The 17764-nt window shown below is 41.5% G+C and overlaps 1 protein-coding gene across 1 annotated transcript in view; it reads right to left on the bottom strand.

Annotated features, from left to right (window-relative positions):
• Positions 1 to 17764, bottom strand: part of MAP2K1 (mitogen-activated protein kinase kinase 1) — a 57500-nt gene that overhangs the window by 20347 nt on the left and 19389 nt on the right. The window contains exons 2-5 of the mRNA XM_073653448.1: positions 7606 to 7816; positions 7048 to 7194; positions 4822 to 4899; positions 3680 to 3731 (exon numbers count right to left, since the gene is read on the bottom strand). Coding sequence (XP_073509549.1) covers positions 3680 to 3731; positions 4822 to 4899; positions 7048 to 7194; positions 7606 to 7816 — 488 coding nt within the window. The remainder of the gene's footprint in view (positions 1 to 3679; positions 3732 to 4821; positions 4900 to 7047; positions 7195 to 7605; positions 7817 to 17764) is intronic.

Genomic DNA, 17764 nt, shown 5'->3' with positions numbered 1-17764 from the left:
CACATGACCGAGTGGCCATCGGCTCAGCTCATTAGCAAAGTCAGCCCCCCTTCTCTGTCGCAGCTTAAGCTTAGACAAAAATGGGAGTTTAGCTATAAATAAAACAAAACTGGGTCTGACAGCCAGCCTCCTCCATACATGTCACAAACTGACACACAGCGAGGGAGCCGTTTAATTACAATGTTCTAAGATTCCTAGTTGTTGATTTTTTAATGAAGTCATTTTTATTAAAACTCCAAATACATATTTTCCATATTCAATTATCATAACATCACAGTACAAATTCCAGAATAGAAAGGCTCAACTCTCTTATCCTCCCTTAAAGGGGTTGTCCGACGATCAAAGTACACTTTAATTAGTACATCTTAGCATGGGATCACAGCTGATTCTTTATGTAAGGTAAACAAAAGCTTTTAAACAGGCAGTGAAAGGTTTGTTTTTTTCTTACAGAAAACAGCATCTGTGATCCTGTGCTGTAATGTCTGTATACTCTTTTGCGTCCTCCCCTGCCCAGGAGATGTGGTATGATCAGACCATGTTCCTAAATGGTCAGACACAGCCATTACACAGTACACAGCAGGGGCACATTTATAAGATTGTCTCAGCACAGGAACATTTTTTTAATACATCCAATTGTGAAACTTATTTTTATTCCAAGATCCATTGATAAAATTGTACTTTGTTCATGGGAAAACCCATTTAATCCAAATTTTCCAAAGAGAATCATCCCAATATTCCAGAGAACTATTTTCATTTCCACAGCAGTTCGAAAAAGGATAATAGGGGAAAAGGGAAAAAATGGGGGAGGAGGGAGAGGTTATCAAGTAGGAGATATCATCATATATAGCCTATTCCTAAGGAGAAGACTCGAGGGTAGCCAAACAAGGACTCCATATCTTTTCAAATTTATAAATCAAGTTATGTTTAAGATCGATTTCTTTCCAGCCAGATTATTTTGTTTAGCATTCGCTTTAAACTTCCCAATAGATGAAGGTTGTGTGTCTAACCAATAAAATGCAAGAAGTTTACGAGCTTGGAATAAGATGTGAAAAATACCTATGGATAAGGGAGAGTCGGGATCCACTCTATCTTCAAGTTATCCCAAGACACATATACGGGAATCTGTGAACAGCGTCACCCCATACACCAATCTCTGAGAGAAAGCACTTTCTAAAAAGAGCCAGTCTACATTCCCACATCATATGCATGAAATACGCATCATGAATCCCACACCTATGGCATTTTTCATCTTGGCAATATTCTATCTTGTATAGAAAGCTTGGAGTTTTGTGCACTCTGCGAATTAATATTTGCGAGAGCCTCTCGACCTCACAGGATGGTAATTTGGGAACAGTTTCTAAAATCTCTCTCCATTGCTCACCGATCTAGGACCTACATCCGCCTCCCATTTAGAATGAGCTGTCAGTGGGTGATTATCCAATTGGGATGACAATAGATACTTATATATAGTGGCGATTAAACCCTTTGTATGGCCTGTGGAAGCAATAGTACCTATTAGGGGATGATGTTGTATTCTGAGGTCTATCAGACCTGATTGAGCTGAAAGAGCATGTCGGATTTGTACATGTTGGTAAAAAGTGCACATGGTAAATGAAATTCCACTTGAAGCTGTTGAAAACTTTTGAGAACAGAGTTTGTAAATAACTGTTCTATCGCCCAAATGCCTTTTTTACTCCCAATAATAAAAAATAAAAAAAACCTTCAGCTTAAACACCTCATCCAGAGTTAGATATCACCACAGTGGTTTGTATTTGTATTCAGTGCATCCTGTGATACCCATAAATTTCTTTCCACAATCCCATACTTTATATGCCAATGCCAGTGTGGTTGTAAAAGGACCTCGCTCCCAGGAAAAAACCCAGTCTCCAAAATACAAATGGGTGCAGCGCATTTCATATTTTGCAAAAGAAGGGCACTTTTTACCCATATCATCTCTATTCAGGTATTCATGGAAGTGCTGTAACTGGGATGCAATCAAACACAGCCATGGATCGGGAATAGCCAGTCACCCTCATCCTTATTAAGCCATATCCGTTTTATTTTTCAGTCAATTTAACTAAATGAAGGTTTGCTTTTTGCTAAAAGAGTGGTATTTTTAATGTGTTGAGTGCTGCACTTTATGTACATGCTCAGTAGTGAAGCTCCTTCTCTACAGATCAGAGAAAAAAGGCGTTGGGAAGGAATGCCTGCACTCATCTCAGAACGGCTAGAGTAAACAGGAAAACAGGAGTAAGGCTGCGTGCCCACTATGCGTTTTTTAAGCATTTTTGCCACAGCGAAAACGCTTAAAAAACGCTTGGTAATACGTGCCCCATGGCCCCCAATGATAATCCGCATGTGCTATGCACATGCTGAGGAAATTTCCGCTGCGAATTATCATTGCGGAAAAATACGCAGCATGTCCATTAATTTTGCAGGCACGCAGCATAATTGCCGCCATTGACTTGCATTGAATCGCATAATATCCGCATGAGCACATGCGGATATTAAGCGATTCAATGTGCGGATGGTACCCGGGTTTGGAGAAGAGGAGACTCTCCTCCAGACTCAGGTACCATAGAACTTGTTAAAAAAAGAAATTTAAAATAAAAAATAAAAGATTATACTTACCTTCTGATGGCCCGCGGTCTTTTCTCCTCTGTGTCCGGTCTGTTTGGCTCGCGGTGGTGTGAAAGGACCTTTCATGACGTCATTTAGTCATGTGACAGGTCACGCGACTGCTGACGTCTGTGGTCGCGTGACCAGTCACATGACTAAATGACGTCATGGAAGGTCCTTTCACACCACCGCGAGCCGTACAACAGACCGGACGCAGCGGAGAAAAGACCGCGGGCCATCAGAAGGTAAGTATAATCTTTATTTTTTACCATTTTTATTCTTTTTGTAACTATTAACTTGGTCACACTAAATAAATCCATGCCAGTTGTATGGATTTATATAGTGCGACCAAGTTGTCAAGCACTTTTCCTAGTGATGCTAAAAATAGCTTGGAAAAGCGCTTGATAACCCGCATGCAGAAATGCATGCAAAGACGCTTGACAAACGCTTCTACCTGGCAGGAAAAACGCATGGAAAATCCGCATGCGTTTTTCCTGCCAGGGTGATGCGGAAAAAATCTGCAGCATTTCTGCATCGTGGGCACTTAGCCTAAGGCAAGTAAATAGCTCAATTATTGTATCACAATAGTGATGAAAAGCCTGATGTTACCATTTTACTACAGTAAATGTATCACTTAAAATGAGCCATGGATGAGGGAGTCAGAGTTGGAGTCTGGGAAATTGAGGAGTCGGGAGGTTTGGCTTTCCAACTCCACAATCCTGTTCCTTACATCAGGGGTGCATTATCTTTTTGAGTCAGAGAGTCAGTTTGACAGATGACTTCCAAGGAATTCAACAAAGCTTATTGTAGAATATGTCACAACTGTCATGTTTTCCTGTATAGGAATCAGAACCACAGCCCTACACCAACTGGAACAGTTATCACTGATTGGAAAGTGTCAGACTGTGCAAGAACATTCCCATAGAAAGCGCACATCCGGTCGTCACACGCTGCGTCTAAGACAGTTCCTCTTTATCACTGGAAATACCCTTCTCCACATTTCTCCTTCCTGAGCAGAATATATAGTATGGTTACAAATATGCAAATGTTTTTTCCTTACCCCGATGCATGATTTTATGCTTCTCTCTCAGGTAAGTCAGGCCTTTTATCACCTATTCAAAAATATGATCAGTGTCAAGTTAGTAACACAATATCATGTTCACATTACACAGTACTAATCCCTTAGTCTGGTCCCAAAAGAAATTCCCTTTAAATACCATGATTTAACACCTGTGTCGAAATGTGAAAAATCTATACGGCTATATGTTACAAGCATCCTATAAGAAGGGCACCTTTGTCTCCATACTACAATATTTACACCTTAAAAACTCTATATACATTAAAGACTATGGTCTTCCCCGATTCCCCCATATACAAGAACACTCCGCTTGGCAGAACGCTTCTGCATTCCCTATGAAAGAGCCGCTGCCAGACTCCTCTCTCTCGAGGACAGTCAAGGGATCAGCCTTTGGAGATCCAACAGGTCAGATCCTTCTCTCCTCAGACATCATCTCTTGGGGAATAGTCAGGGGACCCCCATACACATTGGATCGTTGTCCGATTCCGCCAATATAGATGGGTTTGGCTGATGTTGTGCACAGTGGCCTTTACACTTTAACAACTCAATATTACTATATACTGAAAAAGGATTAAAAGCTGAAGTAAAAAAAATAAATAAAAAACACACAGGCAGCATCCATCTTGTGTTTCTATCAGAAGTAAGAGGTATAAATTGTTTTAAGGTCTGGTTTACTATAAAAACACAGTTAGGAAGTATTGCCATGTAGGATCTGCAGAGCCTTCTGTTTTGCAAAGTTAATTTTCCAACCAAATATAACAGGATCGACTAAAGGAGCCACAGAAGTGGACATAGCTTAATATATTAAGTGATTTCATAATACAAAAATTTCAAAACAAATATAATATATATTCCCTTTAATTCATCCAGTCCAGATCATACAGTAGTACGCTTTACACTCACTTCTTTGTAGAGTAATGCCTATATGTGATGAACTACAAAACTGATACAGACACATATCTGCTGATCTGCTAAAATATATACAGTAAAATAACAGTGGTGTAACCAGTCTAAATCACACTGCAGCTACCTATAAAGAAGAGCAAACAATAACAAAGTCGGTTTAGTGAAATATTGATGAGATGCAAATTGTATATGGACAGAGATAACTTTTGGATACTCACTGCAATGCTGACTTTTCCCAAAATTTTTTCTGGAATTTTTCCAGCTTTCTTCAGCACCTGATCCAGTGATCCACCATCCTTTATGGGAAAAAAAGCACAGCATCATCTACATCTAAAAGGTCACCATTTAAAACTACACCGTCTAAATATATTGTACCCAGCAAATAAAGGGTATGTTCACACTGTCAGGATGAAAAACTAAACAATATGGTAGATTTTTCTGTGTTTTTTAAGACTGTTTTTGCGCATGGGGAGATTTTTCTGTTGCTTTTTTTTCTCACGGAAACAAAACAGCACTATGTGCATTATAGGCTTCAATCCCCATTGCAATAAATAGGAAGCTTATTTAAGGAGGAATTGAAACAGTTTTTCATTTTGATTTTGGAGCAGAATCTGTTCCAAAATCCATGTTAAAAACTCCCTGTGAATATACCAAAGGTCTTGGCAAATATAGAAACAAACTGAAAAATAAAACAAACAATTTCTTTGCAGTAAGGTCATTGAGACTTATGAAACTTTCTTCTACATGATGCTGGAATAGTTAAAAGAGGGGCTGTTTTGGTGCCTCTGTATGCAGATAGGACTTTAAAGGAGGCAATCATTAGATGCCCAGCCGGTCTAGCCTAATTGATGGGAGAGTCCTATTGATTAGATGAGACAAGCTGAGCATTGGATGTTCCCGTGTCTTCACACACAGTATGTCACAAGGGGCAGAGAAGAGAGGTGATGGACAACCACTTGAAAGGGTTGTCCGGTCTTCCCATGTGACTGCAGACTTGTGAATCCTCACATCATGCAACACTGAGGATTCTCCGGTGACAGAAACGGCGGTTATGTGACCACAAGTATGTGATATGTGTACTACCAGCCACATTCCGACTAGGCGGTTTCTGGCCTCGCTAAATGCAAGTGTATTGAGCAAGGTCGGAAACAGTCTAGTCAGAATGTGACCGGGAGTATGCATATCACATACTTGAGGTCACTTGGCCACCATTCCCAGCACTGGCACCGAAAAATCCCCACAGCGCACATGTGGTGAAGATTCACAAATCTGCACTCACAGAGCGACTGCAGACTTGTACACTAAGGCCAGACAACCCCTTTAAGGGGAACTTGTCACCGAAAAAAAAAAAAAAAAGGCTATCGACCTGCAGATATGGGGTTAATCTGCAGGTTAAGAACTTTATTCCCCCTGTCAGCTAGATATTTCCCTAAGCCACTGCCCCACTATCAGTATTAGGTAAGTATTTTTTCTCAAGAGTGGGAACCAAAACCAGGTGAGGAACAATCAGAGAAAAGGTATAATAGAAACAAGTCACCAATTCTGCATTTATCACCCACTCCTGGTTTTGGCTCCCACTCCTGAGAAAAAATACTGACCAAATACTAATAGTGGGGCCGTGGCCTAAAAGTCACAATTCCTTTGCCCAGATTCTTCACTGGAGCTAGAGACCTTAGCACCTGAACATACCCTTCTTGTACAGGAACTGTACATTATTATCTGATCATATAGACCCCCACAATTCCAAGAAAGGAGGTCCTGAGCCCTGATTTCTTCTCACTGCATACGCCATAAAACTGCATTCAATGTCTACAAAGCTGACGGAGAAAAGCAGGGCCCTATACTCAGCTGTCAGCCCTTTAGACTTTGAATGGAGCAGCCCCAGCCATGTTTGACCACCTCTCCGAATCAAACTCGTCCTCACTGTTCGCTTACATTAATGAAGAATAAGGAGCTAATTAACAGTACCCCCAGTGATCAGATAATTATCACCTCTGGGCAGACGTGATGAACGTTCATTGTGTTATAAACCTTTTAAAAACTGAGGGTCCATTAGCACTGCAAACCCAGCAGTTTAGAAGGTCAGATTTGCATCGATTAGTTTAGGACGTTTTCTTTAACTTTCACCTTATACATTACCTGCTGTGATGTGGGCAACCTATTTGATTGATACCAATTGGGAAGGATTTTTTTCCTCTATATTGCAGACAATTAGGAACTACACTCCATGGCTGTTTTTTTACTTCCTTTTCATCAACAACACAGGATGAATTAGATTTGACTGATGCCTGCTATCAACCTTACTCACCAAGATACTATGTAACTTAAGACATTTCTGCTCTTTATTCTAAATAAATGATTATGGAATATTTTATTTAATAATTTCCCAATCAGCATTGCTTAATGTTCAGGGCCCCACTATCCACCCATGAAGCCGTACTCACCATATGCTCCATGCAGATACTGATTTCTCCATCACTGTAGAATGCCCCATAGAAGCCCACAATGTATGGGGAGTTACACTCGTGCAGAACTTGTAGCTCTCGAATAATCTGGTTTCTAATTGCCGGCTTAATCTCCAGGTGAATTAGCTGTAAGAAGAAATAACTTGATTTAAGAAAACCAAGGGGGGCCATAGAGCAGCTGCTTCAGTAATCATGGTGCAGTACTGATTGTAAGGGACAAAATGCCAAAATCTTTTACAACAGCATAATACCATGTAGCCCCATTATTATTGCCTTGTCATCTCCTAAGAATATTTAGGCTCTTGCACACAACCATATTAATAGGGGTTGGTTGTTCAGGTATAAAAATATTACTGTCCTATCCATCAATATGAGACCAACATACAGCACCTTCCAATCAGCTGAAAACTGCTCCGGTAACTCGATGGGCGATAAGACAGCAGTACTCTACAGCAGACTCATGAACTCAATCCTGGAAGACCCCTTTAATATGTTTATTACATTGACTAAACCATTAAGGAAATGGCAATGGCTCACCTTTCTAGCCATAATAAGACTAGATGGCTTGTGTGAAACTTTAAAGACCACACCACCATTCCCAGCGCCAAGTTCGGAAACTTTTTCAAAGTCATCATCTTTAAGTTCTCCAACTTTTTGCTTCTGAGTGAGAAAAGCTTCCAGCCGCTTCCTCTGCTGTTCATCCAATTCTAGCTCCTCTAACTTCTTCTGAAGGGCCTCAAGGTTTGTTCTGAAAATACAAAAAGTAAAAATTTATGAACCCAATGAGAACAGTAAAAAAATTTTGAAAGCTAGAGAAAGGTATTCACTTCAGTTTATACTTCCATCAAGGGCTGCTCTTTTTTATTTTTAATGTGAAAAGCTGACATCTGGCTAGCAGATATCCAGATGACCAGCTCAAGGTGTGAATGGCTGAGGTGGCAAGGCCCACTTTAACCATCAGCTAATCGGCTCCTTGTGATAACAGAAGTGGTTGTCCAAACTGGGGATCACATTCATGGTTAAAGGGGTTTTCTGGTCAAAAAGGGACAGGTCATCAATATTAGACTGATGGGCATTTGCTACCCGACACCCCCATGATCAGCTGTTATTTGCTCAAGTGGCTACCAGATGTAAACACTTTGAACAGAATTGCAAAGTTAGTTTCATTCAATGTGTAGCTGCTGAATCCGTTCTGCAGTACCTGGCAGCGGCCGCTACATAAGAATGGGGCTGTATTTTGCAGCTCAGTTCAAAAGGAGTGATACATAAAAGTGTTTACGGCAGAAAACCAAGTAAAACACTTTATATAGTCCTAAAATTTTTGCGCAATGCTTGGTTGTTGCTTAGTGTTTACATCAAGTGGCCGCCTGAGCAAATAACAGCTTACCACAGAGGTGCTAGGTGTCAGACCACCACCAATTTAATATCAATTACCTATACAGTCAACAATATACTGTGACCGGGCAACCCTCTAATACCCAGCACTAGATCTTATTCAATCTAACAGGATCACACGTCTGCGCTTTAAAACAGAAAATATCTTTAGAGTAGTGGGAGCTCGACTTTTCTGATCCAAAGCGCTATCTGTCTTGCATAGGTTTAAAGAATTCTCAAATAACTGTACTCTATGAAATTATTATTCTGAATAATCTTTTAAGACTTTTTTTTATTGTGCTATTCCACTTTAATTACTCTTAGAACTATACAAACTGAATGACAACTGTGTGTTACCATTCTTTTTGTCAAAAGCTATGTCCTTACACAATCTTATACTGCCAACTCCCACTTAACAAATTTATTCATTAATTTTTAATGGGAATAATAAAAAGAAGAACACAATGTAGCATAGTCATAAAAGATGCTTTACAGATCCACATTAATAACATTCTTGTTGCCAGCAGCCACCACTAGAGGGAGCTAAGAAGTTAATCGAATACAGACTAAACTCATTAATAAAACAGAGGACCAGTCAATGGCTCAAAAAAAAAAAAAAAAGGAGTTAAAAACCTTGTAAAAATCCCTGCGCTCCCCTGATTCTGCCGCTTATTTCCGTTTTGCGATAAGTCACTCCATTACATAGATATTCACATTTTTTTCTGTTCCCAAATACCATGTGAATTCTCCGCTTGGCAGTCCAACTAGGCATTTCTTCAGCGTCTTCTCAGGGAGCGTGCGCTGTCACTCTTTCCTCCCAGACGCTGACAATCACAGCTCAGCAGCTGACGCAGCAGTCTATCAGTTCCAGATGATGCCATGCCGTGGAAGGGAGGGGTGAAAGTGCACGCCTCCAGATAAGACTCTGAAGAAACGCCCAGTTGGACTGCAAAGCAGAAATTTCACATAGTGCGCTGGAGAAGAAACAAATATGAATATCTCTAGAATGGAATGACGCAGTGCAAAACAGAAAAAAGTGCCAGAATCAGGGACGCTCAGGGATTTTTAGGAGTCTCACTTTTTTGAGCAAGTGACAAGCCATCTAAGTTTCCGGTAATGGTGATCACAGGAAACCAGATTATTTCTTTTATTTTATTATTTTTTTTTAGCCATGTCTATTCTTTGAAGCATTGGTTTCAGAATAGCATAAGACTAAATTCACAAATCCATTTCTGATTTTATAGCAGTCAAAAATGGAATTGTTTTTCTTCCAAGTGTAATCACTTTTGGCTCAATTTTGCATCCGTTTTTAAAACTGAATTAGGTAACCTGTCTGAGCCCGTTTCTTTTCACACTTAGTAATGGATCAGTATAAAAAAGAAAAAAAAAAAAAAAAAAGAAGATTAAAAACAGATTTCTTGCATTTTCATCCATGTTTGATGGATCCCCCCCCCCAAAAAGACTTGAAAGGCTGAGTCTGATCATCAAAGACGGATGAGAATAAGCCATGCACGGTGTTTAACGGAATGAACAAACAGGTTCAAGTAGCAAAAAAAAAAAAAAACACGTTTCCAATAAACTATGTGCGTTGATCGTCTTAAAAATGGTCAACATAAGAAAAGCGGATGAGTGAAAGTAGCTTTATGGTCCATTTAGATGAGCCAATACGCTAAGAATGAGCGCTTGTAGGAAGCTCCCGACTATCAACCCGTCTAAACAGGCCAGCATTTTGCTCGTCCATTGGGTTAAATAATTTTTTAGAAAGGTCATTGGCCTGTGTAAACAGATCAGTAGACGACCGGCTATATACAAGCCGATCATCAGTAGACAAATGTTTAACCACCTGGATCGTGCCATGTTAACCCGCCATTACTCGGATCATTATAAAGATATAGTAATATATTAGCACAGAATTTGGGACCTAAAAAAAAAGGACATGATCTTAAAATGTGAACATTGACATTATGCACAGATTACTAAAAAGGTAAAAAGCAGTTTGTCGCAGTCGCTATGGCCCCAATTCATCAGGGCTGGTGTTTTGTACACTAGTCTTGATAAGCCGGGCACTGGAGTAAGAGGTGTTCGTCTTAAGCAATTTGGTGCATCTCAGCTGCCGTGTGTGCAATTGCAGAAAATGTACTCCAGTTAGGGACTAGAGTGCATTTCGATTATAATAACTTTGATGGCTGCTCTCAGCTAAGCCGCCTGCCCATGAAGCTCTGCCCACTTTTCAATAAGTAGGCAGAGCTGGCTGGAACTAGCGTAACAACGTCAAAATTGTCGACATTTGCAACATTTCAAATAATTTCATACTAGAATGCTATAAAAAATTGTTGGATGAATCAGGACCTAAGTGTCGTCTACCACACTTACATCTATTAAACAAAATTTTATTTTCGTAACTCAAAAAGTACAACCTAAGATGAGGATGTGCAGAAGTGGTATTCATTTCACAGATAAGGGCCTGAATTTAGCCATGTCAAATATATCAGAAAGAAAAAAAATGAAGACGCCAAGAGCTGTCATTTATTACTGCACACAAGATGTCAACAGCCATCACCCGACAGACGTTGTCAGGAATAGTCTTCCACCTGCATTTTTTAATCATGTACAACAATATCTCTCAGTTTCCAGAGCAGATATATATCAATCTATTTAAAAAAAAAAAAAACACTCACTTGTTCTGAGCCCATACGCCCCATTATATCAGATCTATATTCAGAGATGTAAAACCTCATTCATCAATACTGTCTAACAGAAGAACCAGACGCGTTGCTCATAGCAGCAATGATGTATTTCTCATTTACCGTTAAATAAAAGCGGTGCTCCAATCCGTTGCTATTGGCGTAAATTTTTATGGAAGACAATTGTGATAAATGAGGCCATTTCTGCTTGTGTATAGTATACCAGTACTTACTACAACCAGACAAATCTCAGCCAGTTCACAAGAACTCGTCACATTATAGAGTGTATTAGACATCGGACATTCCAAAAAAAATTCTCTATATTGTGTTGTCAGCCACATAAGGCCCAAGACCCAGCTACATGTCAGTGCCAAAGAAGCAGCTCCGCTCAGGCTAGCGGCCATACCATAAGTCAAGCCATGGTAGTGCAGAAGGGCAGTAATAGTAATTCCCCCAAAGTAACCGATCCACAGAAGGTTGGGTAAAGGCCTCTAGTAGCGGTGATCGGGCCCATTGAGGAGCCATACAAAATTCTTACAAACCTGCTTTTTCAGGGGGTTGCACCAAATACTCCCTTCTCCTCCAAGCCAGTTATCTACATTGGAGCAAAACATTGAAACCACAACAATATGTGTGAGCACTATTATGAGTCTTGGGTGGCCTTGTGCAGGGGGTCATCATACTAGAAAATGCCTTAGTTGTCCCTGCAGAAGTAACATGGAAGGACAAGGGTCACAATAAATCTTTCTTCCAGACTAACAGTAAAATGTTTAGTTTTGAGAAGGTGAAAAGATTTTCTGCTTAGTTACCACTAAATAGTCATATCTACGCAGGTACAACAAATTGGAGAAATAGAAATAAATTACATAACTGGGTTGTATAATTTACCAGAGATAAAACCACTAAACTATTTTCTAATATACTTTCATTAAAATTCCCTATTCTTCCCTAACTACGGTATCTAACAACTTACTTTTTTATGATGCTTTGTTTGAGAATCCCAGTGCTTTCATCAGTGACGCTTGTTTATTAGCAGCTGGGCTAGCCCCTGCGCGATGTGCACAATGACAGCGCTCCCTCACCGGCTCAGATCAGTAGTAACGAGCAAGCAGGAGAGCACACTGTCAGTGCGCGTTGTCAGACGAATACCCAGTGTGCAGAGACAATCGTCACCCCCACAAGTAACATCACATGCTTGTCTCTGCGTACCGGTTATTTGTCTTACAAGGCACATTGACAGTGCACTCTGCTCTGTTGCTGGCTTCAACTGCTGATCTGAGCAGGCAAGAGAGCGCACTCTTATGGTGCATATTGCGCAGGGGCTAGCCATGCGCCTGAAACGAGCATCACTAATAACACTTAGTTTCAGGGCAGGGGCGGCGGCAGTGACCGCAACCTCTGCCCCCTGATGTCGCTTTGTTTGAGTATCCCAGCATGCACCGGGATTCTCAAATGAAGCTTCATCAAAAATGAACTTGCAAACAAAAACTAAAAAAAGAAGTTAGTATAGCTAGGGAAAGATAGGGAATTTTTAATTAAAAGTATAATAGAAAATAGTGGCATTAAATAGATAGATGCTGCCTGGAAGATAACTCTGCCTCCACAGATTATTATATATCAAGGGGGAGTTACCAGTGTGATGTGTGATGGCTGCTCTCTGCTCTCCTGATCTCACTGCAGAGCTGTGTGTGATTATACCCAAAACATCTGAGGGCTCCTCTCAGCTTCCATCTCACAGGCAGACAGGGTTGTAATAGTGTTACAACAAAGCAGAGCTCAGAGTGCTGCAAAAAAATGTGTTTGCAAGAAGACCAGGTTAATTTCTCCTGCTCTGTGTTAGTTACTTGTCTCACACTGGTAACTCCCCCTTTACATAAAATAACCTCTGGAGGCAGAGTTATCTTCCAGGCAGCGTCCTCCCCATAGCCTGGAAGAGATCATTTTTATATAACAAAAATATGGCTTTCTCTGGAATAAGACATCGGATCGCAAATATCAAGGTATCATTTTATTCAGCTTCCTATGACCTAAATGGTCATATAGACGGCTTAGAAGGGTTGATCCTATGGACAGATGCCCTTTAAGACCACGGCCCCACTATCAGTATTTGGTCAGTATTCAGTCAGTAATTTTTCTCAGGAGTGGGAGCCAAAACCAGGAGTGGGTGATAAGTCACCAATTCTACATTTATCACCCACTCCTGAGAAAAATTACTGACTGAATACTGACCAAATACTGATAGTGGGGCCGTGACCTAAATGTAAATGTCCCCTGTGACGGTGCTGCGGATGGGAAAATTGATAAGTTGTTCCCAGGTTTCCTCACAGATTACAAACAATCATTAGGCGTTCAGGCAGAGAAAAATATGCAATCACCTTATTTTCAAGGGACCAGAAACCAGAATTTTCAAAGAAAAAAAAAAGAAGAGGGAAGGGAGGAGGAGTATTTGGGTTTCTGGCCTATAAATTTGTGGCTGGTTGATAAGTGTGATTATTGCTCTACAGCACACGTCAAACTCTGGTCCGCGGCCAAATCTGGCCCACAGATGGAGGACTATGTGGGGCCCAGTATTCTGCATGGAGGACTATGTGGGGCCCAGTATTCTGCATGGAGGACTATGTGGGGCCCAGTATTCTGCATGGAGGACTATGTGGGGCCCAGTATTCTGCATGGAGGACTATGTGGGGCCCAGTATTCTATATGGAGGACTATGTGGGGCCCATTATTCTGTATGGAGGACTATGTGGGGCCCATTATTCTGTATGGAGGACTATGTGGGGCCCATTATTCTGTATGGAGGACTATGTGGGGCCCATTATTCTGTATGGAGGACTATGTGGGGCCCATTATTCTGTATGGAGGACTATGTGGGGCCCATTATTCTGTATGGAGGACTATGTGGGGCCCATTATTCTGTATGGAGGACTATGTGGGGCCCATTATTCTGTATGGAGGACTATGTGGGGCCCATTATTCTGTATGGAGGACTATGTGGGGCCCATTATTCTGTATGGAGGACTATGTGGGGCTATTATTCTGTAAAGAATGATAAGGAAAAACTCTCAATTGTAGACATTTTTTTAAAATAAATATCAAGTTTGGCCCGCGACTGGCCAAGTTTTTAATTTTGGCTCTCTGTGTATTTGAGTTTGACATCCCTGCTCTACAGTGATTGGGTATACGGTGATTTACAAACAGGGCAGCCATGTAGTACAGACACCAATAATCAATAGTAATGAAGAGAATCGCAGCATAATACAAAATCATTACCGAACAGCCTGCATGACCAAAAGTACCGCAGTAATTAATGATTGGATCACTATCCGATATGATAACTGCAGGCAGAAAACAACTTCTCAGGCATGTGTCATCTTCTGACCACAGTAATGAGCACGGGCGATGCGGAATTCAGCACTTTCTCCAGAACAAGAACTGGACCTGATCCAGTCATAAGCTGACAAAGGCTTCATGCTGTGTCAGAGCCCCACGCTTGTCCTATATCTACGCCAAACGTATCCATCTGTTTGCGCTTCATTTACCAGACTGATGCCAAGAGGGCCATTTTGGTCTTTGTCGAGAGACAGTCTGATTGCACTTTCAAATACAGTGGACCAATGGTGGAAAAACACACACACACACACAAACACACAAACACAATATATATACAGTGGTGTGAAAAAGTGTTTTTCTCCTTCCTGATTTCTTATTCTTTTGCATGCTGGTCACACTTAAATGTGTCAGGCCACAAAACAAATTTTAATATTAAACAAAGATAACAAGTAAACACAAAATGCAATTTTTAAATGAAGGTCTTTATTATTAAGGGAAAGAAATCCCTCCCTACAGGGCCCTGTGTGAAAAAGTAATTTCCCCCTAAACCTAATAACTGGTTGGGTCACACTTAGCAGCAGCAACGGCAATCAAGTGTTTGCGATAACTGGCAATGGGTCTTTTACAAGGCTCTGGAGGAATTTTGGCCACTCATCTTTGCAAAATTGTTGCAATTCAGCCACATTAGAGGGTTTCCGAGCATGAACAGCCTTTTTAAATGTCATGCCACAGCATCTCAATCTGATTAAAGTCAGGACTTTGACTAGGCCACTCTAAAGTCTTAATTTTGTTTTTCTTCAGCCATTCAGAGGGGGACTTGCTGGTGTGTTTTAGATCGTTGTCCTGCTCCATAACCCAAGTGCGCTTGAGCTTGAGCTCACGAACAGATGGCTGGACATTCTCCTTCAGGATTCTTTGGTAGCAGAATTCATGGTTCAATTTACCATAGCAAGTCTTTCAGGTCCTGATGCAGCAAAACAGCCCCAGACCATCAGTCGACCAACATCATATTTTACAGTTGGTATGATGTTTCTTTTCTGAAATGCTATTGTGGCGCCCAGCTGCGCTTGGTACCACAGATCCTAGAGGGGTGTATAGAAGGATTCCTCCACAAGAGGCCCCCACAGCATACACACACCTCCACCTTCCACCTCAGACCACCAGAGGGAGCCCGTTAGGGATATATAAAGGGAAGGTGGAGCCAGGCAGAGCAGTGATTCAGCAGTTCCTGCTCAGACACAGAAGGAGTCAGTGCAGTCGAGCCAGAGCCTAGCAGTTCCTGCAGAAAGAGTTCAGTATAGTCTGTAGAGTGAGTCCAGACTAGAACTGACAGAGCTCAGGATAGAGAGCTAGGAGTGTGCTGACACTCTGAAAGCGGCGAAGAAGAGCAGCATCCCGGCTGCAGTGTGTGTAGCCTAGTGAGGGCCCGAGCGGGGCCAAAGGCAAGTGGAAGAGAGTAACATAGGGGGCAGAGGAGCTTTACAAGCTCACCCCAGAAGCATATACCGGACACCGGGTCCGAGTCTACGTGGATCTTTATGACCAGTAGAAAACAACCGGAACCCCTGGCGAACTACATGTCCCAGGATCACCAAAAGCTGATACGTACCAGGGTCAGGAATCACGAAGACCCCAGAGAATAGGGAGAGTGATCTCCAAGAGAAGGCCCTATCACCAAGTCAGCAGGTGCAGAACAGAAACCAAGTTAGGCCTAGCTCCAGGCAGGTCAGAAACTTACTACAGAGAGGCAAGAAACAGGAGGCCCTACACCCGCTCACTGGGGAGAATCCGGACGTGCACCCCTCACCCTACAGTGCTCCGGGATACGCCTGAATTTCCATTAGTAAAAGGTACTGAAGTGACTTTCGTGTGTGCTCCTATTCTTGCTCTGACCCAGCTGGGTCCTCTTTGTCCTGCATCCCCCCTCCTATGCTGCCCTGAGGCCCTGCTCCACCTGTGGGGAGCGATACCATCTAAGCTGCCACAACACCGGCCTCAGTGGACTGCTGCAGAGCTGGTGATCCTCACCAGACACCACAGGTGGCGTCACGAACATTTACAAAACTATTATCCCAATATGCATTCCCCTTTTTTCAGTTGTCCGCCCTGGGCCACGGACCGGGCCAGCCACCGTGATACCCCCCAAGCTTCTGAAGGCATGGTGCCGAGTACCCCAGAGCCCCGGGGGCGCGACACTATGTTACTTCTACACCAGATGTAATGGGACATACTCTTTCCTAAAAGAAAATTTTTTTGTCTCGTCAGTCCACAGAGTATTCTCCCCAAAGTATTGGTCGATCATCAATTTGTTTTCTGGCAAAACTGATACGAGCCTTTATCTTTTTGCTCAGCAGTGATTTTCATCTTGGAACTCTGCCATGCATGCCATTTTTGCCCAGTCTCTTTCTTATGGTGGAGTCATGAACACTCACTTTAACTGCAGTTCTTTGGATATTGTTGTGGGGTCTTTTGTGACCTCTTGGATGAGTCGTCGCTGTGCTCTTGGGGTAATTTTGGTCGGCCAGCCACTCCTGGGAAGGTTCACCACAGTTCCATTTGTGGATAATGGCTCTCACTGTGGTTCGCTGGAGTTAGAAAGCTTTAGAAATGGCTTTATATCCTTTTCTAGACTGATAGATCTCAATTACTTGGTTTCTCATTTGTTCCTGAATTTCTTTGGATCGCATCATGATGTCTAGCATTTGAGGATCTTGTGGTCTTTTTCACTTTGTCATGCAGGTTCTAGTTAAGCGATTTCTTAATTGGGAACAGGTGTGGCAGTAATCTTGTCTGTGTGTGGCTAGAGAAATTGAGCCCAGCTTCCCAAAGATGTGATAAACCACAGTTAAAACATAAATTAAGAGGGGGGTAATCACTTTTTAACACAGGGCCCTGTAGGTTTGGATTTATTTTTCCCTTAACAATAAAGACCTTCATTTAGAAACTGCATTTTGTGTTTACTTGTGTTATCTTTGTCTAATATTTAAATTTGTTTTGTGATCTGAAACATTTAAGTGTGACAAACATGCAAAAGAATAAGAAATCAGGAAGGGGGCAAACACTTTTTCACACCACTGTATATATAATGTATCACACACATACATACAGCTGACAAAATAAGTAGAACTTCATTTATGTATATCTAGTGTTTGATTTCTTTGCCTGTGTGGATTGAATGGGTTGTTACCGACATCTGGTGAGAATTTCATGTCACTAGCACCTTTAGAAATATATTTACTTAGAAAATTGGTGATGGACTTAATTCTTATTTCACCCACTATACAAATATAGCACATGACCAATGTTAT

Source organism: Phyllobates terribilis, unplaced genomic scaffold, assembly GCF_046119375.1.
Source record: "Phyllobates terribilis strain yellow unplaced genomic scaffold, ASM4611937v1 Scaffold_11__3_contigs__length_659146591, whole genome shotgun sequence".
NCBI lineage: Eukaryota > Metazoa > Chordata > Amphibia > Anura > Dendrobatidae > Phyllobates > Phyllobates terribilis.
Note: the sequence above shows the minus strand (reverse complement) of the source record. Positions and strands in the feature narration are given on the sequence as shown.